The sequence below is a fragment of the Osmerus mordax genome, chromosome 3 (assembly GCF_038355195.1).
Source record: "Osmerus mordax isolate fOsmMor3 chromosome 3, fOsmMor3.pri, whole genome shotgun sequence".
In the NCBI taxonomy this organism is placed as follows: Eukaryota; Metazoa; Chordata; class Actinopteri; order Osmeriformes; family Osmeridae; genus Osmerus; species Osmerus mordax.
Window position 1 is genome coordinate 610,376 of NC_090052.1, and position 27,704 is coordinate 638,079.

Here is a 27,704-nt window from a genome sequence, read left to right on the forward strand (position 1 = left end):
CTCAGCCACCTGACTCCCTCTGTACTAAAGCATCACAATTTGGACTGAAAATGCCTAGTTCTTCGTGAGCATAGTCTTGTTCGCTTGTTTATATTTTAGTTTGTTATTAATTTTATTATTGTGTGTGTGTCGTTTTATGTTTTGTTGCAGGCAGAAATAAACTATGGTACTGTACAATAAGTAGGCAAGCCGGTGTTATGATTTTAGGATACTCATAGGGTACTCATTTCATTATTTTACAGTGATCATAATGTGTAATATGTTTAATCTATACACCAGTCTCTTACACTGAGAACGCAGGGGGAACAGATTTCCCTGGAGGAACAGATTTCCCTGGAGGCCTGAGGAAAGTGGTTCCCCCCCTGTATATTACAGTCTGGACATTTATAAAGCAATCCAGTGATGCTGGTGATGTCTGTTACTGTGATCATCATGTATAACAGAGGGGAGAGGACAGTAGGAGGTGAAGTCCTGAGCAGAGGGTCATGAAACACTCTGGGTAGCAGTTTAGAAAGCATCTTTTATTGCAATAATTCCAACATTTCACAACCCATATCTCAAGATGTCTCTTTCCAGAGGAGAAAAGAAACAGTACAAAAATGTAAAGATTTTTTTCATTGTCTTTTCTTTTTTTCAGTTTTACTTCTAAGTGCGAGAAAGAGATAGAGACAGGTGGACAGAGGCAGCGAGATCTTTTTTCTATTAATCTATGATGAACAACATTCTCCTACACATGCAGCAGCACAGTCTGTAGAGGGCTCACACACACACACCTAGTCTGCGGTGTCTCCCTCTGTCCTACACATGCAGCAGCACAGTCTGTAGAGGGCTCACACACACACACCTAGTCTGCGGTGTCTCCCTCTGTCCTACAGTCTGGGGTACAGGGAGCCCGTCAGGAGGGAGGAAGGGAAGTTTAGTAGCAACACCTCCTCTACCTCCCAGCTGTGCTGAGTCGAGTGTGTGTGTGTGTGTGTTGAGTTAACATGGTCCCAGCCCCTCCCAGCTGTGCCCTGTGCAGACATGAACAACCACAATAAAAATCCAAACATGGATCCAGAAAACAAGCAAATAACAGCCGCTAACCCTAACCCTAACCAGCTGCACCCTTTAACAGCTGAGGAAGGCCTTAGGAAGTTTTGGCATCTTGTGTGTGTAATCACTTCAGAATTGTGTGTGTGTGTAATCACTTCAGAATTGTGTGTGTGTGTAATCACTTCAGAATTGTGTGTGTGTGTAATCACTTCAGAATTGTGTGTGTGTGTAATCACTTCAGAATTGTGTGTGTGTGTAATCACTTCAGAATTGTGTGTGTGTGTAATCACTTCAGAATTGTGTGTATGCAGTGGTCCACGGCATATCTCAACATCTCAGTGCATCAATAATACACTTCAGAACCAGAATCAACCTTCAATACACCTGCCTGACTGTGCTCTGGAAGTGTGCATGTGTACTGCCTGTGAGGTGAGGGTCTAAGGGACCCTGTGTACTGCCTGTGAGGTGAGGGTCTAAGGGACCCACATGAAAAGGCACAGAGAGAGCAGGACGTCCCGCCGGGAGCCCCAGGCAGAGCCAGAATAAGAGTCTTACAGCAACACTTAATCATTATAAAAACTTCAGAATAAAATACAAATCTTTAGATTACGATATTACTTTGGTCCCATCCAGTAATTTTTTCTTCATTCATGTCTACTTCCTTCTTCCTTCCTGTCTTTCTTCAGTTAGAAAAATAGACGCTTAAAACAGGGCTATCATTGGAATGTTTCCTTACAAAAATATCATTCATTTTTCTATTTTTTCCCAGAGAATGAAGATGAAAGCATGAAAAGGTTTGGCCCATGAGTAGTAGTATATGTGTGTATATATATATATATGTATATGTATATGCATGTATGTCAACAAGTTGATTGTCTGCATGTTTTAAGTGGTACTAACGTGTGTGTGTAGATTGTCAGTGTATTCATACTGTAAAGCCTGTTGTCTTTTATTGATACAGTAATAGGATGTTTAAGTCCCTCTGCAAGTGTATAGTGTGTGTGTGAGCATGTGTGAGAATGTGTAAGCGTGTGTGTAAGCGTGGTCCTGCTGTAGTTTGGTCCTCCGGCCAGCAGGGGCAGGCTGTGATCACTCAGGCTTGGGCTCGGGGGTCTCGCTCTTGGGCTCGCTCTCCTCATCGCTCTCGATGCCTGCACGGCTTACGATGCGGCGCATGGTGAAGGGGAGGTCCCCACGCCTGGACACACACCAGGAGAAAACATAACCAGTAGATTAGAGTACAGTATAGTAGAAAAGCACATACAAATTAGGCAGTTTATTACACTACAGTAGAGCAGAGCAGCAGGGTGGAGCAGCAGGGTGGAGGAGTGAAGCAGCAGGGTGAAGCAGCAGGGTGGAGCAGCAGGGTGGAGCAGCAGGGTGGAGCAGCAGGGTGGAGGGGTGGAGCAGCAGGGTGGGGCAGCAGGGTGGAGGAGTGGGGCAGCAGGGTGGAGGAGTGGAGCAGCAGGGTGGGGCTGCAGGGTGGAGCGTACCTGAGCTTGCTCTTCAGGGTGCTGACTTCTCGGTTCATGGCGTCGGCAGACTCGGTGGCGTCCTCCAGCTCCCGCTGCAGCTTCCTGCGGTTGGCGTTGGCTCTCTGGGCCTCCTCCTCTGCCTCCTCCAGCTGCCTCTTAAGCTGCTTCATACGCGAGTTCAGCTTGTCTGACTGGACACACACCACACAGGGGAGTCAGGGGAGCGCACACACACACACACACACACACCACACAGGGGAGTGCACACACACGCCACACCAAGCAGTCAGGGGAGCACACACACACACACACCAGGGCCTTGTACACACACACACACCTGGTCCTTGTATTGTTCGGTGTTGCGTCTCTCGTCGTCCACCTGCAGGATCACCTCCTTCAGCTTCTTCTCTGTACGGCGCACCAGCTTGGAGGCCTGCTGCCTCTCCCTACACACACAGGTCAGACACGCACACAGAGGTCAGAAAGAGCCAGACACGCACACAGACAGAGGCAGACAGACAGGGGGAGGGTATTACTTGGTCTCCATGTCCAGCTGTTCCTCCAGCTGGGCGATCTTGGCCTCCAGGGCGGAGATAGAGGCCTTGTACTTGCTCTTGATGGTGCCCTCCAGCTCTCCCAGCTTCAGCTTCAGCTCCTTGTTCTGGCGCTCCAGCTGAGAGCGCGCCCCCTCCAGGCGCTGGGAGGTACTGCGCTCTGCTGTCAGCTCCACGTTCATCTGGTCAGTCTGGGGGGGGGGGGGGGGGGGGGGGGGGGGGGGGGAGGGGAGACTCAATTTCTACATGCCACGCAACATTCTGTGTCAATAGCCTCAGCTCCGCTCCCTCTGATAGGCTGCCGTACCTGCAGCATGGCTCTCTTCAGCCTATCGTTGACCAGCTCAGTGTTGCACTGCTCCTCCTCCAGCTCCTCCTCCAGCTGGGCGATACGAGCCTCAAGCCTCCTCTTCTCCTCCGCTATCAGAGAGCTGGGGGGATGACAGCTCGTGAACTATCTGCAGCATCCTGACGGTTGATGTTTAAGAAGAGAATCAAGAGGAACGTGGAGGAGGATGTGGAAGCAGGAAGTGGAGTTACAGGAGGAGGTGGAGGTGAAGGAGTTAGAGGAGACAGGACAGGTGGAGGTGATGGAGGAGACAGGACAGATGGAGGTGATGGAGGAGACAGGACAGGTGGAGGTGATGGAGGAGTCCTACTTCTTGCTGGCCTGGTTGTTGATCTCATCCTGCAGCTCGTCTCTCTCCTGCTGCGCCTGTCTTTTCACACGCTCTGCTGCTGCCAGCTCCTACGCACACACACACACACACACACACACACAAGTTGGAGAGAAGACCGAAGTGAGCTTGATTATAGTTGATAGTCAACAATGTCTCTCTATGGATGGATAGAGAGACAGGTGAAGGTACAGAGGGATAGAGAGAGGTAGAGAGAGAGAGAGAGTGACAGACCTCTTGCATCTGGATCATGTCTGCCTCCATACTCTTAATCTTCTTCTCGTTCTCTTTGGCCTGGGCCAGAATCTCGTCCCGGGACTGCCTGGTGTCCTCCAGCTCTCTCAGGAGTTCCTTCATCTGGGCCTGGGGGAGGGGGGGGAGAGGAAGACATGTTAGTGAGGCTGAACACAGTAGGGACAGTAGAGCGTCAGTGGAGCGTAAGTAGAGGGCCAGTAGAGGGCCAGTAGAGCGCCAGTAGAGCGTCAGTAGAGCGTCAGTAGAGCGTCAGTAGAGGGCCAGTAGAGCGCCAGTAGAGGGCCAGTAGAGGGCCAGTAGAGGGCCAGTAGAGCGTCAGTAGAGGGCCAGTAGAGGGCCAGTAGAGCGTCAGTAGAGCGTCAGTAGAGGGCCAGTAGAGCGTCAATAGAGCGTCAATAGAGGGCCAGTAGAGCGTCAGTAGAGGGCATGTACCTGCAGCTTCTTCAGCTGTTTCAGGGCTTCGTCTCTGTTCTTGTTGGCCATGTCGATGGCCGCCTCCAGCTCCTTCAGATCCAGCTCCAGCTTCTTACGCGCCGCCATGGCAACCGACCGCTGCTTCCTCTCGTCCTCCAGCTCCATCTCCATCTCCCGCACCTGACGCACACACACACACGCACACACACTATGAGGAGCAGAGTCACAGGCTCTCACTGGAGAAACTACACAGATCATAATGCAACACTAAATAACCAATAGGTGTCAGTTTGTATTGAGCCCAGGAGAACATGGGAGTTGATGTAGCTAGCAGGTCAGCTAGCAGGACTGATCACCAACAGCTAGCAGAGCCTGTACCTGTTTGACCAGCTGTCTCTTCTTCTCCTCCCCCATCTCGTCGCGTCCGGCCAGGTCGCGGTCGTACTGGGCCTTCATGGCCTGCATGTTGACCTCCAGGCGCAGCTTGGCGTCCTCCGTGGCCTGCAGCTCGTCCTCCAGCTCCTCCAGCTGCACCCGCATCTCCTCCAGCTGCTGCTCCATGCCCCGCTTCGACTTCTCCAGCTCGTGGACCTGGAGGGGTCACACACACACGTTTGTTTTTCTATCCTAGTGGAACCCGATCATTCACTTCCATTCAAAATCATGTTCTCTCACCCCTAACCCTAAATGTAATTCTAAACCCTAAAACACTGACAAAAGCATATGAAGTTATGGGGCCCAGCAAAGGGGCCCCACAGGATAATTTTTTTCATGTTTAACTATACTTGGTAGGACATTTGGTCCCCACAAGCATAGTTAGACCAAACCAGATACACACACACACACACACACACCACTTACGTTCTTGCCCACGTCGTCCTTGGAGGAGACTAGGTCCTCCATTTCTGCACGGAGCAGCTTGTTGGAGCGGTCCAGCTCCTCCTTCACCTCCATCAGGCTGTCCAGCTGGCGTGCCAGGGCCAGTGCCCGTGTGTCCTTCTCCCTCGCCTCAGCCTCCGCACGGTCGCGCTCCTCCGCATAGCGGGCCGAAACGCTCTTCTCCTCCGCCAGCATCTGGGGGGGAGGAGGAGGTCAGACTTCTACAATAGGTTGGAGATAATCAGTCATCTTTCATCCCTCCCTCGTTTCCTACCTCCTCCCCCCCCTCCCTCCCCCCCCTCCCTCCCTCCACCTCCCCTCCTTCCCACCTGATCAAACTTCTTCTGCTTCTTCTCCAGGTTGGACACGATCTGTCTCAGGTGGTCCTGGTCCACCAGCAGATCGTCCAGCTCCTGCTGGAGGCGGGTCTTGGTCTTGTCCAGCTTCTCAAAGGCTGCGTTCCTCTCCTCCAGGCGCTGGGCCACGCCCTCCAGGTCCCTCTGCACACGCTTCCTGCCCTCCTCAGCACTCTCCAGGCATCCCGCCTCCAGCTCCGCCTTCTTCTTCATGTCAACCAGCTATTGGATGAGCAGGTACGTCAATCAAACACATTTGAGAGGCGGGGCTGGTGTGCAGCGTGTGCGTTGTATGTGGAACTGTGTCCAGTGTGTGTGCAGTGTGTGTGTATAGCTGGTGGTACCTGGGCCTGTGTATAGCTGGTGGTACCTGGGCCTGTGTACAGTGTGTGTGCAGTCTGTGGTACCTGGGCCTGTGTAGTGTGTGTGCAGTGTGTGTGCAGTCTGTGGTACCTGGGCCTGCACGGTCAGCAGCTGTCTCTCCACGTTCCTCTTGGCCTCCTCCTCCTCCTCCATCTGCTCCCTCAACACGCCCTGCTCCTCCTCCAGCTGGCGCAGACGGGTCCCCAAGGACAGCTTCTGCCGTGTCTCCTCCCCCAGCAGCTCCTGAGGGGGGAGGGGAGGGTCCTACTATAAACACCTTCACATGTATATTTGACATTCTTGTTTCTCCTGTGTGTGTGTGTGTGTGTACCTGGACGTCCTGGAGCTGGGACTCGACAGTAGAGCAGTCCTTGCTGGCCTTGATGGACTTGCCCTCCACCTCGCACAGAAGCCCGTTCACGTTCTCCAGCTCAGCCTATCACAACACACCCCCGCCGCACACACACACATCAGACACAGCCAATCACAGCTCACAATGACCAGGTATGTAGCAGAGGTGTTGACCAGGTGTGTAATAGTAGTATTGACCAGGTGAGTGACCAGGTGTGTACCTGCATCTTGGCGACTCTGTCGGCCAGCTCTGCCCGCTGCCTCTCGCTCTCAGCATGTTTGACCTGCAGCTCAGTGACCTGTGACTCCGCCTTCTTCCTGCGCTGCTCAGAGTCTCCCTTCCCCTGCAGGAGCCCCTGCATCTCGATGGCCAGCTCGTTCCGCTCGCTCTCCAAGGCCTGCTTCGTCTTCTCCACAGACACCTTGTTCTGGGGGGAGGAGGGGGAGAGGGGTTTAAAGTATGTGTGTGTTCATGTGTATGTATGTGCATTAGCACACGCGTGTGTTAATGCTGGTGTATGTGTTGGTGTGTGTGTACCCTCTTGGCCTGCTCCAGCTGTTCGTTGAGCTCGTCGAAGGCCTGGCCATGTTTCTGTCTCATCTCCTGGACCTGCTGCTCATGAACTCTGACCTCATCCTCCAGCGCCTTCTTCAGCTGGGTCACCTCGGTCTCCCTCTTGGTCCTGGGGGGGGGGGGGGGGTCACTCAGCTGTTAGACCTGTGTGTGTGTATGTGATATATATATACACACAGGTGTGTGTGTGAGTGTGTACCCACCTGAGCTCCTGCTGCGCGGCGGTGGAGTCCAGCGTGTCCTCCAGCTCAGTCTTCAGAGCCTCCAGCTCTTCTCCCAGGTCCCTGCGGTGCTTCTCAGCCTTGGAGCGCGCTGCCCGCTCCAGCTCCAGGTCCTCCTGCAGCTCGGACAGCTGAGCCTCCAGCTCCCGGATCTTCTTCTGGGCCAGGTTCTTCTGGGCCGCCTCCTCCTCCATCCTGGGAGACGGAGGAAGCAGGTGAGTTGACATGTCCAAACCCACAACACCTCTCTGCCACACACACACACACTCACCTGGCGAGCGCAGCCTGCAGTTCCTCCTCCTTCTTGGCCAGCTGTGCGCGCAGCTCTGCTATCTGGGCCTGCAGCTCTGAGATCTGGTCGGTCAGCTCTGTGGAGTCTCCCTCCAGCTTGCGCCGGTTCTTCTCCAGCTCCTGCCGCTGCTTCTCCTCCCGCCGCAGACGGTCCTCCAGGTCGGTGATCATGGCCTCGTGTTTGTTCTTTAACTTCTGCAGACTCTTGCTCTTCTCCTCCTCCTCCGCCAGGTTGGTGGTGAACTCAGAGATCCTCTCGTCCATCAGCTTCTTCTCCTGCAGCACCACCACCACCACAACCACAGGTTACATGACCTCACCACAACCCTGGTTAGAACACCACAGGACAACCTCCCTCTCCCTCTCCCTCCCCTCCTTCCGCTCCCTCCTCACCTTCATCAGCTTGTTGTTCTGGTCGTCCAGCACCATGACGTCCTCCTCCACCTTCTTCATCTTGGCCTCCATGGTAACCTTCTCCAGCTGCAGCCTCTGACGCGCTGCCTCCTCCTCATCCAGCTGCTGCTCCAGGTCCTGCACGCATGCACACACACACACACACACACACACACACACACACAGTTAGATAGGTCTGTCTGAAACCTTCTGTATGATGGTGTGTGTGTGTGTGTGTGTGTGTGTGTGTGCAGTCGTGTGCGCGTCCTCACGGTGATGTTCTGCTGCATCTTCTTCTTCTCTGCCTGCAGGTGCGTGGCGCGCTCCTCCTCCTCCTCCACCCGGGCCTCCAGGTCGTGCAGGATCTCCTCCAGCTCCTGCTTCTTAGCAGACAGCCGTGCCCTCATCTCCTCCGCCTCCGCGCACAGCTCGGTCTCCGCCTGCAGCTGCTCCTGCAGGGCCTGCTTCTCCACGCTCAGCTGGGGGGTGGTGTCAGGGCGGGTGGTGTGTCAGGGCGGGTGGTGTGTCAGGGCGGGTGGTGTGTCAGGGCGGGTGGTGTGTCAGGAGGCTCACCTGCTGCTGCTTATTCTGCATCTCCTGCATCTGCTCCTCCACGTACATCTGCTTCTCCTTCACCTTCATCAGCTCCTCGTCCTTAGCCTGCATCTCCTCCTCCTGCCTGCTCACCTGCAGCAGGGGCTTCACCTGGGGGGGAGGGGGGGGGGTTAACTCAGGGACTGAGTGTGTCTCAGGGTGTGTGTGCGAGTGTGTGTGTGTGTGTAGGTGTGTGTGTGTACCTTGGTGAACAGCCTCCACCACTGCCAGTTCCTGAGTTTGAGGTAGGCAGCACAGTTCCTCTGGATCACCTTCATGGCTGTCAGCTGCTGCTGCCTCTTAGTAAACGCCCTGATGACACACACACACACACACTCAGGAAGAGCACAGCCTCACCCAGCACCTCCTCCTCCTCCCCTCCTCCTCCTGTGGGGTTTAGAGGTGAGCATGGCTCCTTACTTGCGGGCCACGTATCCTCGGCACCAGGCCTGGAAGCTGATGATGACGTCGGTGATCTTCATGTCCCGCTCCTCCTCCAGGTGAGCCAGGACTCCGGCCCGGAAGAACACCTTGCTCTGGCCGATCCGGTACAGGTTGGGGTCCAGCTCCAGGGTTTTGATCTGAGATACAGGGAGCGGTCACACAGGAGAACACAGCTGGAGAGATCTGAGGGGTTCTAGAGCTAGTTAGAGAGATCTGAGGGGTTCTAGAGCTAGTTAGAGAGATCTGAGGGGTTCTAGAGCTAGTTAGAGAGATCTGAGGGGTTCTAGAGCTAGTTAGAGAGATCTGAGGGGTTCTAGAGCTAGTTAGAGAGATCTGAATCTTACCATGAGCACGCAGGCCTGCTTGCCGTCCATGAAGCCTTTGGGGATGGAGTTAGGGGTCAGGATCTCATACCTGCCACACACATACGGATTAGGACCACATCCTGTGTGTGTGTATGTGTGTGTGAGAGTGAGAGTGTGTTTGTACCTCTGTCTGAACTCCTGGAACACGATGCGATTGGGGAAGCCCTGCCTGCAGATCCTGATGCCCTCCAGAACCCCGTTACACCTCAGCTGGTCCAGCACCAGGAAGGGTTCCAGCTTCCCAGCCTGGGGGCGGAGACTGGTCAACACACACAAACCTACACACACACACACCTGTCCTCTACACAACAAACAGACATTAAAACTCCAGTCTCCACCCAGTCTGCTACGGCATTGCCACGGGGACACACCTTCTTCTCGTGGTTGGGGATGATGCAGCGAACGAAGTTGGGGTTGGTGTTCCTGAGCGTGGCCATCAGCTTGGACAGCTGCTCCTTGTACAGCTGGCCCACCGTGCGGAACATGCCCTTACGAGTCTTAAACGCTCCCGGCATCTCCGACATGCCCGCCACCTTGTCCAGACCCACGATACGGTCCACTGTGGGGGAAGAGGGGAGAGGCTGAGAGTCTGGTCAGGGGAGAGGCTGAGTGTCTGGTCAGGGGAGAGGGGAGAGGCTGAGTGTCTGTTCAGGGGAGAGGCTGAGTGTCTGGTCAGGGGAGAGGCTGAGTGTCTGGTCAGGGGAGAGGCTGAGTGTCTGGTCAGGGGAGAGGCTGAGTGTCTGGTCAGAGGAGAGGCTGAGTGTCTGTTCAGGGGAGAGGCTGAGTGTCTGGTCAGTGGAGAGGGGAGAGGCTGAGTGTCTGGTCAGGGGAGAGGCTGAGTGTCTGGTCAGTGGAGAGGGGAGAGGCTGAGTGTCTGGTCAGGGGAGAGGCTGAGTGTCTGGTCAGGGGAGAGGGGAGAGGCTGAGTGTCTGTTCAGGGGAGAGGCTGAGTGTCTGGTCAGGGGAGAGGCTGAGTGTCTGGTCAGGGGAGAGGCTGAGTGTCTGGTCAGGGGAGAGGCTGAGTGTCTGGTCAGAGGAGAGGCTGAGTGTCTGTTCAGGGGAGAGGCTGAGTGTCTGGTCAGTGGAGAGGGGAGAGGCTGAGTGTCTGGTCAGGGGAGAGGCTGAGTGTCTGGTCAGTGGAGAGGGGAGAGGCTGAGTGTCTGGTCAGGGGAGAGGCTGAGTGTCTGGTCAGTGGAGAGGGGAGAGGCTGAGTGTCTGTTCAGGGGAGAGGCTGAGTGTCTGGTCAGGGGAGAGGCTGAGTGTCTGGTCAGAGGAGAGGCTGAGAGTCTGGTCAGGGGAGAGGCTGAGTGTCTGGTCAGAGGAGAGGCTGAGTGTCTGGTCAGGGGAGAGGCTGAGTGTCTGGTCAGAGGAGAGGCTGAGTGTCTGGTCAGAGGAGAGGCTGAGTGTCTGGTCAGAGGAGAGGCTGAGTGTCTGGTCAGAGGAGAGGCTGAGTGTCTGGTCAGAGGAGAGGCTGAGTGTCTGGTCAGAGGAGAGGCTGAGTGTCTGGTCAGAAGAGAGGCTGAGTGTCTGGTCAGAGGAGAGGCTGAGTGTCTGGTCAGGGGAGAGGCTGAGTGTCTGGTCAGGGGAGAGGCTGAGTGTCTGGTCAGGGGAGAGGCTGAGTGTCTGGTCAGAGGAGAGGCTGAGTGTCTGGTCAGGGGAGAGGCTGAGTGTCTGGTCAGGGGAGAGGCTGAGTGTCTGGTCAGGGGAGAGGCTGAGTGTCTGGTCAGAGGAGAGGCTGAGTGTCTGGTCAGAGGAGAGACTGAGTGTCTGGTCAGGGGAGAGGCTGAGTGTCTGGTCAGAGGGTGATCAGGTTGCACAATGAGACACCACCCAGACACCACGGTGCTGCTGGAGGAAAAGTCTTCACCTGCTCCTCTACCAGCAGAGGAGCAGGGAAGGAGAGAACATGAGACTGGTGACACACACACACACACACACACACTGGTGAAGGAGAGGGGAGGAGCAGGGAAGGGGCGGGGGGGGGGTCACAAAATGCCAGTGAGGCGTGAGGGAAGTCACACCAACAAGATGGAACAATGCAGTGTGTGTGTGTGTGTGTGTGTGTGAGGAGGGTGTGTGTGACGAGGGTGTGTGTGTGTGTGTGTGTGACGAGGGTGTGTGTGTGTGAGGTGTTCCTGTGGTGTTGGTGAAGACAAAACCAAACCCATGCAGTATATACCCATTGCTGTAGTACCCATGACCAACACCAGGGGGCACTATTACACAGGGGAGAGAGCAGAGGTCATGAGACGCTGGAGGGAGCAGGAGCTGGCTGGCCCTAACCCTGACTGACTGGCTGGCCCTAACCCTGACTGACTGGCTGGTCCTAACCCTGACTGACTGGCTGGTCCTAACCCTGACTGACTGACTGGCTGACTGGTCCTAACCCTGACTGGCTGACTGGTCCTAACCCTGACTGGCTGACTGGTCCTAACCCTGACTGGCTGACTGACTGGTCCTAACCCTGACTGACTGACTGGTCCTAACCCTGACTGACTGACTGGTCCTAACCCTGACTGACTGGCTGGCTGACTGGTCCTAACCCTGACTGACTGACTGGTCCTAACCCTGACTGACTGGCTGGCTGGCTGGTCCCAACCCTGACTGACTGGCTGGTCCTAACCCTGACTGACTGGTCCTAACCCTGACTGACTGGCTGGTCCTAACCCTGACTGACTGACTGACTGGCTGGCTGGTCCTAACCCTGACTGACTGGCTGGCTGGCTGGTCCTAACCCTGACTGACTGGTCCTAACCCTGACTGACTGACTGGTCCTAACCCTGACTGACTGACTGACTGGTCCTAACCCTGACTGACTGGCTGGCTGGCTGGTCCTAACACTGACCCTGACTGACTGGCTGTCTTTAACCCTGGCTGGCCCTAACCCTGACTGACTGGCCACAGGTTAACAGTGTGTCAGTACAACTTTACATACACATCAGTTAAAAACATGGTCATTGTGGGGAAATAAAAGGAGGAGGGATAAAGGCAGGAGGAGGATGAGGTCATGAGGATGAGGTCACCTGGTGGGAAAGCAGGAGGACAGAAGGAGCAGGAACGGAGAGAACGTAGAAATTAAAGAGAAGTCACCTGAGTCTGAGTGGAGGAAAGGAAAACGCTTATAGAAATAAGCTCTCTGACATCTGAGCACCTCTAGAGAGACAGGGGAGGGGACGGGGAGGGAGAGAGAGAGAGAGAGGGGACAGGGAGAGCGAGGGGGGACAGAGAGGGAGAGCGAGGGGGGACAGACAGGGAGAGCGAGGGGGGACAGGGAGGGAGAGCGAGGGGGGACAGACAGGGAGAGCGAGGGGGGACAGACAGGGAGAGCGAGGGGGGACAGACAGGGAGAGCGAGGGGGGACAGACAGGGAGAGCGAGGGGGGACAGGGAGGGAGAGCGAGGGGGGACAGGGAGGGAGAGCGAGGGGGGACAGGGAGGGAGAGCGAGGGGGGACAGGGAGGGAGAGCGAGGGGGGACGGGGAGGGAGAGCGAGGGGGGACAGGGAGAGCGAGAGAGACAGAAAAGTAAAATATCTCGGAGTGACAGCAATTGAGAGATGGGCCAGAGAAGACAGGAATTACGGAGACGAGAGAGAGGAGAGAGAGAGGAGACACCAGGTGAAGGAAGACAGAGAGAGAAGTAGAGATAAGATAAGACACCAGATGACGGGTCACCAACATGGTCGAGTTTGACCCAGCTGCCCAGCATCACTTCCTGTATAGAGCCCCGCATCACTTCCTGTATAGAGCCCCGCATCACTTCCTGTATAACTCACCGTCCTTCCAGAGCTCAGAAACAAACTTGTCTGTTGATTGGTTGAGCAGCGTGGCCACGTTGTCGTTCAGAGGGTCCATGTTCTTCATCAGCCACTCATCAGCCTTGTAGTCCACCTGACAGGAAGAGAAGGGGCTTACTCACCCACTACTACGCTAGGAACCTGGGAAGTGGAGTTGTAACCAGGGCTGAGGATCAACCTAGAGAGCGTTTGGTGTGAGTGTGTGTACCTTCCCGGCGTAGTGCAGGATGCAGAAGTCAGCCTCGTCCTTCAGTTTCTTGGGCTTGTGGAACTTGGGGTGTGTTCCCTGTTCCTGGAGAACCTTCTCCACAAAGCTCTTATCTGTGGCCTTGGGGAACCAGCACTCCTCATCCAGCAGAGCCAGGATACCTGGGGGGCTGGCCTGCATACAGGAGACAGGGGGGTCAGACAGGGGGGAGAGAGAGAGGGAGAGATAGATAGAGAGACTCCCAGAAACTCACAGGTTTCTCGATGAGGTCGATGCAGGGCTGCAGGTCCAGACCAAAGTCGATGAAGCTCCACTCAATGCCCTCCCGCTGGTACTCCTCCTGCTCCAGGATGAACATGGTGTGGTTGAACAGCTGCTGGAGCTTCTCGTTGGTGTAGTTAATGCACATCTGCTCAAACGAGTTCAGCTGTAGAGGAGAGCAGAGGGGAGAGAGGGAGAAGGGAGAGAGGGAGTCACAAAACAGAAGACAAATGCCAGGTTAGAGACATGCTTCAACATAACACTGCAATACACCATCCCTCCCTGTCTCCCTTCCCCCCTCCCCCTTTCCCCTTCACTCCCTCTCCCCCTCCCCCTTCACTCCCTCTCCCTCCAACCTCTCCCCCTCCCCCTTTCCCCTTCACTCCCTCTCCCCCCAACCTCTCCCCCTCCCCCTTCACTCCCTCTCCCCTCCCCCCTTCACTCCCCCCAACCTCTCCCCCTTTCCCCCTCCCCCTTCACTCCCTCTCCCCCCCCCCCCCACCCCTTCACTCCCCCCCCCCCCCCTTACATCGAAGATCTCAAAGCCAGCGATGTCCAGGATGCCGATGAAGGAGGCTCCTTGTCTCTTGGTCTTGTCCAGCGCCTTGTTGATCCTCATGACCAGCCAGCGGAACATCCTCTCGTACGTGGCCTTGGCCAGCGCCTCCACCGCAAACTCTGCTTGCTCCTGCGTCTGGGCCTTCTGGACGTAGTCACGACCCACCTTGATCCTGGGGGACAGGATGGCCCGGGTGAAGTCTGTCACACTCATCCCCATCAGGTGGCACACCTTCTGGGCAGCTGGGGGGGAGGGAGAGAGGTGCACCAGGTGATAAAGAGAGTAGAGAACTGTAAATATGTAATCTCTCACATGTGTATACCCATGTGTGTGTGTGCGTGCGTGTACCTGTGTGTGTGTGTGTGTGTGTGTGCAAGCGTGTGTGTGTGTGTGTACCTGTGTGTGTGTGTGTGTGTGTGTGTGTGTACCTGTGTCATCGGGCATGGAGGCCTGGTCAGAGTGGCGTTCCTTCTTGAAGCTCATGTTCCCCAGCTGGAGCACCGAGGACACCACCTTCAGCATCCCTGCAGGACGGGAGGAGGTACTGCAGTCAGACACACACACACACACACAACCCTCTTCCTACTCCCCCCCTCCTGCTCCTCCTCTACCTATCTGCTCATCCTCAGGTATTCCCATGATGGTCATGGCGTCGGTGGTCTCAGTGAACAGATCCTTGTCCTGCTGGCCAGGGATGGTCAGGTTCCCGTTGGACATGAAGCGGTAGCTGCTGTAGCTCTCCAGACACAGCTCCGCTGGGGACGGGGTAAAACACACATCACAGCCCTGTACTGCTGTAGCTCTCCAGACACAGCTCCGCTGGGGACGGGGGGGTAAAACACACATCACAGCCCTGTACTCCTAGATTAGGCTGATTATGCAGGGAGTCTGTCTGTGTGTGTGTGTGTGTGTGTGTGTGTGTGTGTGTGTGTGTGCTCACTGCGCAGCTTGTCTCCAGCTCCAGTCAGCATGTAGTAGAAGATGTGGAAGGCCCTCTCGTCTTTGGCCTGTCTGATGGCACGAGACTTCTCCAGCAGGTCTGGGAGACGGTCAAGGACTCTAGCACTGTGTGTGTGTGTGCGTGTGTGAGAGAGTGCGTGCCTGTGTGTGTGTGCGCCTGTGTGTGTGTAGGCCTGTGTGTGTGCGCACAGTATAAAGGATACAGGTCTCAATATTGGCTCCAACGATGTATCCGTTCACATCAAAGTTGATCCTGATGAACTTTCCCTAGAGACAGAAAGACTCAGACAGGACATACACAACACACTACCCCCAGCCTTCATGCTTCACAGGAACTGAACACACCACAGGAAGTAAAACCTGGTAACTAAGGAAGTCAGCCAGGTAACATAGGCGAGGTGGGCGTGTGAGAGGAAGAGAGAGTGTGCAGTTCTTACAAAGCGAGAGGAGTTGTCGTTCTTGACGGTCTTGGCGTTCCCGAAAGCCTCCAGGATGGGGTTAGCCTGCAGCAACTGCTTCTCCAGCTCCCCCTGCAGGACACAGGCGGAACAGCAGCCCCGTCACACAACAGCCCAGGCAGACACCGGGCCCCAGACCCCAGGCCTGCAGTGGTAGCTAGTGATGTGTGGCGGTGCATTGTGGGAACTCCAGATTCATAAGGAGGTCATAGCAGAACACCTTGGCTCGAAGACAGGCGGGAGATGGCACACACACACACACACACACACAGCTGACTTACCTCAGTTGACAGACCCGTCACATGCATGCAGAGAGGTGAAGATGATTACACATACTTTAATCAACATATAGACCACACACAAGTGTAAACCAACATAGAATACGCCAACACCCACAAGCCTGCACATTACACACACACACACACACACACACCTGCACCTTCAGTATTAGGGCCCAAACCTCATCCACAAACCATCCCAGGACCCTCGTCGGTGACCCTTCACCTTTGACCCCGACAGAGGAGACTAGAAACATACAGCCTCCTATGACCCCTAATCTTAACCCTCCTACGACCCCCAACCCTAACCTTAACCCTCCCACGACCCCTAACCCTAACCCTCCCACGACCCCTAACCCTCCTACGACCCCGAACCTTAACCCTCCTACAACCCCTAACCCTAACTTTAACACTTAACTCTGGGAATCAGACTTAAACCATAGAAGTCTAACTGTAAACATTGCTTAAACAGCTAGGAAATATAACACTGCTAGCACAGCTTCCATTTCTAAACACCGCTAGCACCGCTAACACAGCTAGCACCGCTAACACTGCTAGCATTACTAGCTCAGGCAGGATTGGATGGTCAGAGGTCTGTGTGAGCAGGAGGGAAGAGGCAACAGTGCACAACGACCAGACCTCTGAACACACACACACACACTCCTGACAGACAAGCGCACACACACACTCCTGACAGACAAGAGCACACACACACACACTCCTGACATACAAGCGCACACACACGCACACAAGCGCACACACACGCAGTGTCCAGAGAATCACAGCAACAGATTCCGTCTTCATCCAGACAATACTGGGATCAGAGGTGTCGTGCTGAACTTCAGCTTCACACCCCTGTGGTCAGGGGTCAGAGGTCATTCTCAGTACCCCTCATTACGTCACCACCCTCTGATCTCAGTCTGGTCTGGCTGAATGACACACAGCAAGTTCATTGACATACTTCCTTCTAGATCCCAATTGGCTGATAGGACTTGTGACCCCTGACCTTTTGACCCTCTATCCCATCACAACAGGAGGCAGCACACAGGGGGGGGGGGGGGCGGGGGCGGGGCATCCCAATAGTCTAAGAAGCCTCACTAGGGGTGAGGAGAGGGGAGGGCTGTACTGTAGAGTATTGGGACACACCCAGGAAGGTAAGGAGTGGGGGAGGGAGCGAGGGGAGGAGGAGGGCCGGGGGTGAGGACGGCAGCGTGAAGGAGAGGTGGAGAGAGGGATGGAGGGATGGAGAGAAGGGTAACTCACATGTGACAGGAACGAGCTGTTCTGTTGGCGGGAAGAGAGAACACACAACCTCAACAGGACTGATGGACACGAGACAGGAGAGGACCAGGTCTATAGGCCTCTAGTTCAGAACGGGATGCTAACCTGAAGCTAGCATGAAGCTAAAGTGAACCTAATGTGATGATAATGTGAAGCTAACAGGAAGCTAACATGGAGTTAGCATGATGCTAACAATAGCTCTCCAAGAGAAACTCCTTGGTGACAGATGGTCTGTGCAGCCAACCGTTTATACACACACACACACACACACACACACACACACTATAACTCCTCTTCTGTTCACTCACTGAGTACCAAGAGTCAGGGAGGGGGGACACTACAGTAGCACTGTAGAGTAGAGCGGGGTAAAGGAGAGGAGAGCAGGGTAGAGGAGAGGAGACCAGGGTAGAAGAGAGTAGGGTAGAGGAGAGGAGAGCAGGGTAGAGGATAGGAGAGCAGGGTAGAGGAGAGGAGAGCAGGGTAGAGGAGAGGAGAGCAGGGTAGAGGAGAGGAGAGCAGGATAGAGGAGAGCAGAGCAGGGTAGAGGAGAGCAGAGCAGGGTAGAGGAGAGCAGAGCAGGGTAGAGGAGAGCAGAGCAGGGTAGAGGAGAGTGTGACAGGGGCAGAGCAGAGCAGCAGGTTAGAGGAGGGTAGAGCAGCAGGGTCTTTGGGTGACAGTACAGACCTGGTCTTTCTTGGTCTTGTGGGAGGAGGCCACATGGGCTAGGTACTGGATCACCTTCTTTGTGTTCTCAGTCTTCCCTGCTCCAGACTCCCCCCTGACGGAGGGAGGGAGGCGTGGAAGGGGAAAGGGGGGGAGCACAAATGTTATTAATACAATTACTAAAATAAATAGTGGAAGGTAATCCTCAGAGAGATGGTGAGCGTGATAAAGGGTTAATGTCTGATCCACACTCACGTGCAGAGGATGGACTGATCTTCACGGTCTGTGAGGAGAGAAAAAAAAAGAGAGAGAGAGTTTAGTCAAGGATTCAAGGGCAGCTTTATCATCGCCTACCCTTAACCATTTATAAGTCAGGGGTCAGGGTCAGGGGTCAGGGCTCACCCTGCATCATGCTCCTGTAGGCCGTGTCGGTGATGGCGTAGATGTGAGGGGGCATCTCGTGCCTCTTCTTGCCCTTGTACATCTCCACGATCTCCTCAGAGTAGATGGGCAGGTTCTTGTAGGGGTTGATCACCACGCAGAACAGCCCAGAGTACGTCTGCAACACACAGCATCATAATCACTCACTGAACAAGTCTCTCTCTCTCTCACACATAATCACTCACTGAACAAGTCTCTCTCTCTCACACACACACACACACACATAATCACTCACTGAACAAGTCTCTCTCTCTTACACATAATCACTCACTGAACACGTCTCTCTCTCTCACACATAATCACTCACTGAACAAGTCTCTCTCTCTCACACATAATCACTCACTGAACACGTCTCTCTCTCTCACACATAATCACTCACTGAACACGTCTCTCTCTCTCACACATAATCACTCACTGAACAAGTCTCTCTCTCACACATAATCACTCACTGAACACGTCTCTCTCTCTCACACATAATCACTCACTGAACAAGTCTCTCTCTCTCACACATAATCACTCACTGAACAAGTCTCTCTCTCTCTCACACATAATCACTCACTGAACAAGTCTCTCTCTCTCACACATAATCACTCACTGAACACGTCTCTCTCTCTCACACATAATCACTCACTGAACACGTCTCTCTCTCTCACACATAATCACTCACTGAACAAGTCTCTCTCTCTCACACATAATCACTCACTGAACAAGTCTCTCTCTCTCACACATAATCACTCACTGAACACTTATGTTTCATGACACGTGAAAGTTGTGTGTGTGTCTTTTATTCAGTAAAAGGAGAAGTGAGTGTGTGGTTGATTGGTTATATAACAGCCAAGATGAAGACAGAACATTACTCAGTATCTCCTTCTCCTCCCTATCCTCCAAACTCAGAATAAACTTGAGATTTCCCAATCTCTGCATGCCTCACCCACAACTCCCCCTTCCCCTTCCCCTCCCCCCAGTCCCCCCCTCCCCCCAGTCCCCCTCCCCCTCCCACTTCTCTCTTGTTCACCAGCCTCTAGGACAGTGAACCCAGGCTTGAACATTCAACCTCACAACCGCTGCTCTCCTTTCCTCCCCCTCTCTAAATCATCTCTTCCTCTGGCCTGGATATCTGCTGTGTGTCTCTGTTCATCCCGCTCTCCATATTTCTCTGCTACATTCCTTCCTCCCTCTGTGCCCCAGTCCTGGCCTGGTACTGATCTGGTCTCCCCCCCTCCCCCTCCCCTGTGGAGGCACGGGGGGGGCTGGCCGTCTTGACCCAGCCAGACACAAATGCCCTCCAGGAAGTAAGGGGCAGGCAGTAAGGGGCAGGGCTCCTAGCCCCCTCATAGATGATGGTATTAATTATGAGGCAACAATAAACTACATTCTACAACATTTCAAATGCAACCCTGACTGGACCTCTCTCTCCCTCTCCCTCTCCCTCTCCCTCTCCCTCTCAGCTTCCTCCCCAGGAGAGGTTTGTTCCTGGTAGCTTCCTGTTTACTGCCAAACTCTAAACAGAGAGAGGGAGGAGAGAAGGGCGGGAAGAAGGGAAGGGAGAGGAGAGGAGAGACAGACAGACAGACAGACAGACAGACAGACAGAGAGAGAGAGAGAGAGAGAGAGAGAGCACCAGGAGGAGGTGTGTGTTTGGAACCAGGCCGAACAAGGAAGTAGATAACCTTTGTCTTCAAGACAGTATCTCTGGTTATAACCACGGAGACTACAGACAACAGACATTAAAAGGGCACAAAGAGAGAGTGACAGTGTGTGTGTGCGTGCGCTCATGCACAAACTCACGTAGATGAGTCCTGAGTAGTATCTCTCCTTCAGGTTGTGCAGCACGGACGCCTCGTTCAGGCAGGTGAGCTCGGCCATGTCCTCCACCTTGCTGAACTTGGGCGGGTTCATCTTCTGGATGTCGTCCTTGTTCACCTTCACCTTCTTCCCGGAGTCGGCCAGCTCCACGGTGCAGTCGTCTCCCCGCTCCTCCTTCACTGAGCCGGCCTCGAAGCCCAGCCGCTCTGACGGCACCCACACCAGCTTCTTGGTGGCCCAGTCGGCCTGGGCCAGAGGGCTGTTGACCATGTTGCGGTCCACATACAGGAACTTGTCAGCATCCGTCATGGTGGCTGAGGGAGGGAGATAGAGGGGGGGGGGGGTGAGTACTGGGAGGGTTACAGAGTGGGTGTGTGTGTGTCTGACCAGACGGACCAGAGTCTTGAGGTATGTAGCTCTCAGGGTCAGGGGTCAGTCTTGTTGACACTGGTAGTCTTGTTTCTACAATATTATCTCCGGCTAACACTGCTCACCACCCCTCCACCCTCAGGAAGGTGGAGGAGCAGGTCTGTGGGCGCCTGGGAAGCCCTGTGACACTGCTTGTAAAAGGGGCTGGATGTGATTGGACCAGAGGTGCTGGGGGTCTGGAGGGAGGAGGGGGAAAGAGGGAGAAAGGGATGGATGAATGGAAGGAGAGAACATTGTGTGCTTCTCACAGCTCCAGGGGATCTGGGGGAGGTGGCTGTTGGAGGGCGGGGGGGCAAGATTGAGAGTCCTGGGTTTTTAGCTCATGTTGGGGTTTATTGGGGGTAAATTAAGAGATTGATGGACCATGATCTATGTAGAAAGAGACACAGAGAGAGAGAGGACTTGGCTGTAGACACACTTCTCACGACCCTCATACACACACAGCTGACTTCCATCATTACCCCCCCCCCCTTTGTTTATCAGAGAGAGAGAGAGAGAGAGAGAGAGAGAGAGAGAGAGAGAGAGAGAGAGAGAGAGAGAGAGAGAGAGAGGTCCCACAGGGTCAGATTCTTCCTGTACCTTCATCACTGTGGCAGAGAGCAGAGACATTCCACACATTCCTGTCCCATGTCCTTCACCTCTACTCACCCCTCGCCTCCCCTCCTCACCCCTCTCCCACAGTAACAGGTCTCCCACAGTAACAAGTTCGAGGTGTAATCTTGTTGTTTTCGCAGTTTTTCAGAAACAAGCAGAGCAGGAGCACACCCTGCCAACTCCAGCACCCAGACCCGGCTCTGTGTGTGTGTTGGATGAAAACAGTTGCGAAATCAACAACATAACAACAATGTCAAATAAACCACAGTAACACACCCCATCTGCTGCTAAGCACTAAAGGCCAGGGACTCTCTCTCTCTGCCTCTCTCTCTCTGCCTCTCTCTCTCTCTCTGCCTCTCTCTCTCTCTCTGCCTCTCTGCCTCTCTCTCTCTCTCTGCCTCTCTCTCTCTCTCTGCCTCTCTCTCTCTCTCTGCCTCTCTCTCTCTCTCTCTCTCTGCGTCTCTCTCTCTGCGTCTCTCTCTCTGCGTCTCTCTCTCTGCGTCTCTCTCTCTGCGTCTCTCTCTCTGCGTCTCTCTCTCTGCGTCTCTCTCTCTGCGTCTCTCTCTCTGCGTGTAGACGGTATTGGTACGGGGCCTGCTGCTCTGACATAGATTGCTGTGTTTCTGGGTGACACAGTTCAAGCTCTCCTGAGGAAGGCAGCAGAGCATATTTACACCCAGTCAGTCTGCTCTCTCTGAACAGTAAGACTGCCTCTACACCAGAGCACAGCACTGAGATTAGCACAGACTGCTGATCATTACCAAGTAGAGGACAGCCCCCATCTCCCTAGTTCTACACACTACATCCACACAGGAAGTGAGGTTGTTCTACAGAATCCAGCCCCTACAGGAAGTGAGGTAGTCAGCAGGAACATTAATAGATCTGTCAATCAGCTACTCCCTCCCTCCCTCCCTGCCTCCAACACTCACTACTCCAGCCCGCCTTTCTGCCTCTCTCTAGGACGGAGAGGAGGGGGGGAAGGCTGTAAAGGAGCAGAGGAAATGACAAAGAGAGAAAACTATTTTGACATTTGTGGAACTTGTTGTGTGAATTCTGGCTGGGCTTGTCAGAGTAGGCCCTGTGGAGAGGAGAGGGGGACAGGGAGGGAGGAGGTGAGGGGGGGGAGAAGGGAGGGAGGAGATGGTGGGAGGGACAGGGAGGGACGAGGGGGAGAAGGGAGGCAGCAAATCACCTCATCAGAGTACTAGACCACTAGAACCAGCAGTATAGAGTACTAGACCACTAGAACCAGCAGGATACAGTCATGGTAATAGAGGTTTAGTATGTTAGTCTCTTCTCCTCTCAGGAGAAGTGCTGACAAGCCCAAAACACCTTGACTGCTGCTGCTACCAATACTCCCACCCTGGTGCTGCTGGTACCGGGGCTAGGGCTGTTCTAGACTGGTACTAGGGCTAGGGCTGTTCTAGACTGGTACTAGGACTAGGGCTGTTCTAGACTGGTACTGGGGCTGTTCTAGACTGGTACTGGGGCTGTTCTAGACTGGTACCGGGGCTAGGGCTGTTCTAGACTGGTACCGGGGCTAGGGCTGTTCTAGACTGGTACCGGGGCTAGGGCTGTTCTAGACTGGTACCGGGGCTAGGGCTGTTCTAGACTGGTACCGGGGCTAGGGCTGTTCTAGACTGGTACCGGGGCTAGGGCTGTTCTAGACTGGTACCGGGGCTAGGGCTGTTCTAGACTGGTACCGGGGCTAGGGCTGTTCTAGACTGGTACTGGGGCTAGGGCTGTTCTAGACTGGTACTGGGGCTAGGGCTGTTCAGAATCAGAATCAGAAAGGGATTTATTCGCCATGAAAGTTTGCACAGACAAGGAATTTGCTTTGGCAGGAAGGTGCATACAATAAACATATACCTAAAATTTAAATATGTGGACTAACTATACTAAGGGTACATAAACTAGCAGTACTAAGTGGGATAAATATAAGTTGCCGTAAATTACAATATAAAAATACAAAAATACAAATATTACAAAAAATACAAATGTACAAGATACCATGTTGTGGTGCAGTGCAAAAGCAGTGTGTTTTAAGCAATAAGTCATTTGAGTCAGTGTGGTCCCTTGGCCTTGTTGAAGAGGCCAACAGCGGAAGGGAAGAAACTGTTTTTGTGGCGTGAGGTATTGGTCCTGATGGACCGCAGCCTTCTGCCGGAGGGGAGTGACTGAAACAGGGAGTGTCCAGGGTGGGAGGAGTCGGCCACAATCTTCCTCGCTCGCCTCAGAGTTCTAGACTGGTACTGGGGCTAGGGCTGTTCTAGACTGGTACTGGGGCTGTTCTAGACTGGTACTGGGGCTAAGGATGTTCTAGACTGATGCTGCTGGTACTGTTCTGTACTGGAGTGTACTGGTGCTGACCAGCCCCTGGCAGACACAGGGACAGGCAGACCCAGGGACAGGCAGACCCAGGCCAGACCCAGGGACAGGCAGACCCAGGGACAGGCAGACCCAGGGACAGGCAGATCCAGGCAGGGACAAGGACAGGTTATCGGCGGGTGCATCAGATAGCCAAGTCAGTGTTCCCAGCTGAACCGGTTCAGCCAGTTAGGGTATTAGATAATCATTATATAAGCACTTAACAGCCGAAGGGGGGGTGGGGGGGGGGGTGGGGGGGGGGGGGGGGTGGAGGGGGGGATGTCAGTGTAAATGACAGGTTGACAAACTTTCACTCTGATAAGATCATACTGCCCTCATTTACCTTCACTCAACTGCACATCTGTACTCTCCCTACCTCCCTCCCCTTTCCCCTCCCTGTCACCCTCTCCCCCTCCCCCTCCCTCAAACTCTCTCTCCAAACACAAAGAGTTTGCTGTGACAACCCACCCACCACAATAAACATAGACGTAGAAGTGTAATATAATAAAGATATGACAGGCCAGAGACAGGGCACTGCAAGCAGAGCTCAAAGTTCACTGACAATGTGAAACATGGCTGGAGATATGGCAGGGAAACCCTATCATCGGAGGCCACGCTAAACACACCAGATGTGCAGGTCACACACCCTTCCCAGCTCAAAGTCTACTCTAACACAGCCACACCTCTCCCTGCCTGCGTTCCTGTCTGTCTGTTCCTGTCTCTCTCTCTCTCTCTCTCTCTCTCTCTCTCTCTCTCTCTCTGGTCTCTCCCTCCCTGTCTGTCTCTCCCTCCCCGTCTCTGGTCTCTCCCTCCCTCCGGTCTCTCCCTCTCTCTCCCTCCCTCCCTGTCTCACTCTCCCTCTGGTCTCTGGTCTCTCTCCCTCCCTCTGGTCTGTGGTCTCTCTCTTACTCTCTCTCTCTCTCTCTCCCTCCCTCTGGCCTCTCTCCCTCCCTCTGGTCTCTCGCTCTGGTCTGTACCTCTCTCCCTCTGGTCTCTCCCTCTGGTCTCTCCCTCCCTCCCATGGTCCCTCCCTCTAGGCTCTCCCTCTAGGCTCTCCCTCCCTCCCTCCCTCTGGTCTCTCCCTCTTGTCTCTCCCTCTCATACACAGGAAGTGGCCTCAGCCGGTTCCATGTCAGAAAGAGGCCCTAACCCTAACCCATGACATCATCCATTGTGTAGCCTTAGCCTAACCCTAACCCATGACATCATCCACTGTGTAGCCTAACCCTGGCTGCCTTTAATAAGCACCTGGCCTCACCTAGCCTCTACAGGCCTGGCCTCAACTAGCCTCTACTGGCCCCAGCCTCTACTGAGCCGAGTTGGCTTGTTTGGACGCCTCGTCACGGAAGAGTCATTTCCTGGTATTGTTGCATTGAACACAAGCCTGCAGGTGCTCCCTGGTGGAGGGGGGGGGGGAAGGGGGGGGGGGGATCAGGCCTAATGAGCTAATGAGGGAGAGGGAAATGGAGAGAGGTTCTGAGAGTTAAGAAGTAGGAAACTAAGACTTTCATAAAGCAGATAGGAAGGCCAAGCGAGCAGGGAAACAGCCTGCCAAGCCAGCCAATCAGATTGACCCAATTCAATCAAACTGTTCCCCTCACTCTGGTAAAATTTACGACCTGAAAACAGACGGACGCTGAGGTATTACTGTTGTGGCAATGAAACAGCCTCACAGGATGGGTAGCTGACTGACTACCTAGCTGGCTGGTGTTATGGTTGACTAGCTCGCTGGCTGATGTCTGGAAGGATGAATGACTGAATAGATGGCTGATGTCTGGAAGGATGAGTGACAGGCCTTAGTGGGATGTGAGTCAGACAGACAGACCATATTCTGCTCAGATATGTGGAGACTGTCCTGTCTGGAGGAGAAGGAGGATGCTGGAGGAGAAGAGGAGGGGAGGAGAGTAGAGGGCAGGAGAGAAAGGAGGGGGGGGGAGACAGAGGAAGGGGAGGAGAGGAGAAGGAGAGGAGCCAGTTATGACAACATAGTTGTTTTGAGTATTCTACTAGGATCTGTTTTCCAACAAGGGATGACGAGAGGAAGGAGGAGAGCAAAGACGAGAGGAAGGAGAGCAAGGAGGAGAGCAAGGAGGAGAGGATGGACGAGAAGGAGAGGAAGGACGAGAGGAAGGAGGAGAGGAAGGAGGAGAGGAAGGAGGAGAAGGAGAGGAAGGAGAGCAAGGAGGAGAGCAAGGAGGAGAAGGAGAGGAAGGAGAGCAAGGAGGAGAGCAAGGAGGAGAGCAAGGAGGAGAGCAAGGAGGAGAAGGAGAGGAAGGAGGAGAGGAAGGAAGAGAGGAAGGAAGAGAGGAAGGAAGAGAGGAAGGAAGAGAGGAAGGAGAGGAAGGAGGAGAGGAAGGACAAAAGGAAGGAGAAGGAGGAGAGGAAGGAGGAGAGCAAGGAGGAGAGCAAGGAGGAGAGCAAGGAGAGTATATATGTTTAGTGTTTTGCACCTCCCTGCCACAGTAAATTCCGTGTTTGTATAACATACATGGCGAATAAACCGAATCCCCCCCCCCCCCCCAGCTGAAAGTACAGCCAGTCAGCCAGCCAGCCTCTAGCCTACATGCTAGTGGTGATCATATGAGCTGGGGCCCTAGACCTCACCAGCTCCTGTAGACAACAGGAAGCTACAATACCATGTCATTTCCTGTCCGCAAGTCACACAAAGATCAAAGACGGTATAGCTCAGTGGTAGAGCATGGGGATGGGTATAGCTCAGTGGTAGGGCATGGGGATGGGTATAGCTCAGTGGCTTTAGATAAAAACATTGCTAAATGAGACAATTATTATATATCCTTGAGTAATCACAGTAATGTACTCGTCCAGCCAGCTTCCTCTCATTACAGCAGCTGCAGGCCCCTGCTCTAAACCCGTTCCAGACAGACAGGGTTTATTTATACAACCATGTAACATCTAAACCAGGTCATGTCTTCCAGCTGTGACACAGCGACACGAACACTGCGCCGTGTCTGTCTCCGTTCCGCCACGGCAGCCAAACCCGTACCGACGGCACAAACATGGGTAATTTACCGCAACTTTGCAGTTTCGGAGTTTGAGATGATCGAAATCAAAAGGGCGTGCGCGCATTCCCGTGAGTCGGTTTCCTTTCTGCCTTTTACCGCCGTGATCTATACACAGTTCACACCGAGCAAACAGCGACCATGACGCAGAAACACAGCCAAGGCCAGACTTCACACAGACGCACTGGTGCCACGATACAACCGTGTCATACGTGCGTAGCTAAGTAGATCACCGCTGAGAAAAGTGAATCAAGTTGAGTTCAATTAGCTACAAAAACTCGCGTCAGGAGAAATCTGTGGCGAGTCGGCCAGACCGAATATTAACCAGACAAATCGTCACGGGTCCTGGTATGTCTAGTTGGGAAATGCACACAAGACTTGAGGAATGACGCAAATGTGTGTGCAGGAGAAAGAGCAGTGTGGAGCTTGTAAAGCGAACTGATCAGTGAGTGACGTAATGCTTTTCTCAAGAGTCTCTTCCCAGGGTTGCTTACTTTAACTGTGTGACCTGGTCCGGCCACACACGCCGACACTCACACACACACCAAACAACAGCAATACAAACATTCCTACAAGTCTCTAACTCGTTCCAAGAACGCACTTCCAATGTGTTTTCGCCCCCCTCTCCCTCGCAGTTCAGTCGCTGCCTCTCGTTCTGCAACTCATTCAAGCAAATCACTTCCTGTAGCTAACTTAGCCCAGCTAGCTGCTGCCTCGCTACGGCTGCTGCCGCGGCCCGAACCTGCGGAACGATACGGTGTGTCGGTTGCGAGGAAGACATAAGTTACAATGAAACGGCTAATGCTGCCGATAATGATTGTGTCGAGTGTAGAGTGTGAAATGTTACATTCATTTGCAAGTAGAAAAAAGTTACTAATAACACATTAACGGCTAGAATAAATCTGAGTTTGATACCACCCAGCGAGCGGTGATGAAGTTGCAATTTTGTGTTCTTCCTGGTTGGCAACGCTTGAGCAGCTAACGTTAGACAAGTAACGGACACAGCAAATAAGCGGGGATAATTGATGAAACACGTAGATAAGATGTAATATTACCTGCTAAGGTGATGCAGACGCTTTAATCGGTCTCTAACTACTACCGGTAGATCTGTCGTCGGTCGCCGTGATACAAACTCCCGTTAAATCGAGTGCAGCTTTCTCAAAGACCTCGGAATGCTCGGTTCAAACTACACTCTTCGCTTCCTCCCTTTCTTTCTTTCTTTCTCTCCCTCCCTCACTCTATCGTTTTTTTCTTTCGTTCTCCCTCCCTCTCAACTAGTTAAACTCTCTGCGTTGTCAAACGGGGTGCGGTCCAGGGCAGGACAGGCCAATGTGGAATGTTCCC

General features: G+C 53.9%; 1 protein-coding gene across 3 annotated transcripts; it reads right to left on the reverse strand.

The window, feature by feature from the left end:
• Nucleotides 1-500: 500 nt before the first annotated feature.
• On the reverse strand, nucleotides 501-27,623 carry LOC136938592 (myosin-9-like). 3 transcript variants are annotated; one of them, XR_010875441.1, is made up of 41 exons: nucleotides 27,416-27,623; nucleotides 19,933-20,264; nucleotides 18,106-18,262; nucleotides 17,959-17,986; nucleotides 17,725-17,818; nucleotides 17,023-17,043; nucleotides 15,461-15,553; nucleotides 15,227-15,290; nucleotides 15,004-15,102; nucleotides 14,675-14,818; nucleotides 14,492-14,587; nucleotides 14,034-14,305; nucleotides 13,497-13,670; nucleotides 13,244-13,417; nucleotides 13,015-13,129; nucleotides 9,613-9,800; nucleotides 9,366-9,487; nucleotides 9,221-9,290; nucleotides 8,853-9,013; nucleotides 8,636-8,744; nucleotides 8,412-8,543; nucleotides 8,111-8,317; nucleotides 7,839-7,976; nucleotides 7,426-7,721; nucleotides 7,137-7,349; nucleotides 6,898-7,042; nucleotides 6,581-6,787; nucleotides 6,340-6,444; nucleotides 6,099-6,251; nucleotides 5,619-5,867; nucleotides 5,272-5,484; nucleotides 4,789-5,001; nucleotides 4,429-4,590; nucleotides 3,976-4,104; nucleotides 3,724-3,812; nucleotides 3,372-3,495; nucleotides 3,047-3,255; nucleotides 2,848-2,956; nucleotides 2,529-2,701; nucleotides 839-2,233; nucleotides 501-773 (listed from the first exon to the last, which is right to left on the reverse strand). XR_010875441.1 is itself a non-coding variant. In XM_067231714.1 (40 exons), exons 2-40 carry the CDS (start codon nucleotides 20,257-20,259, stop codon nucleotides 2,125-2,127), a joined length of 5,883 nt encoding a protein of 1,960 aa, XP_067087815.1. In that variant the 5' UTR covers nucleotides 20,260-20,264; nucleotides 27,416-27,623; the 3' UTR covers nucleotides 501-2,124. The 3 variants fall into 3 exon arrangements, 1 of the variants encoding a protein (XP_067087815.1); XR_010875456.1 differs by lacking the exon at nucleotides 17,023-17,043; XM_067231714.1 differs by having other exon boundaries at nucleotides 501-2,233.
• Between the last annotated feature and the right edge of the window lie 81 nt (nucleotides 27,624-27,704).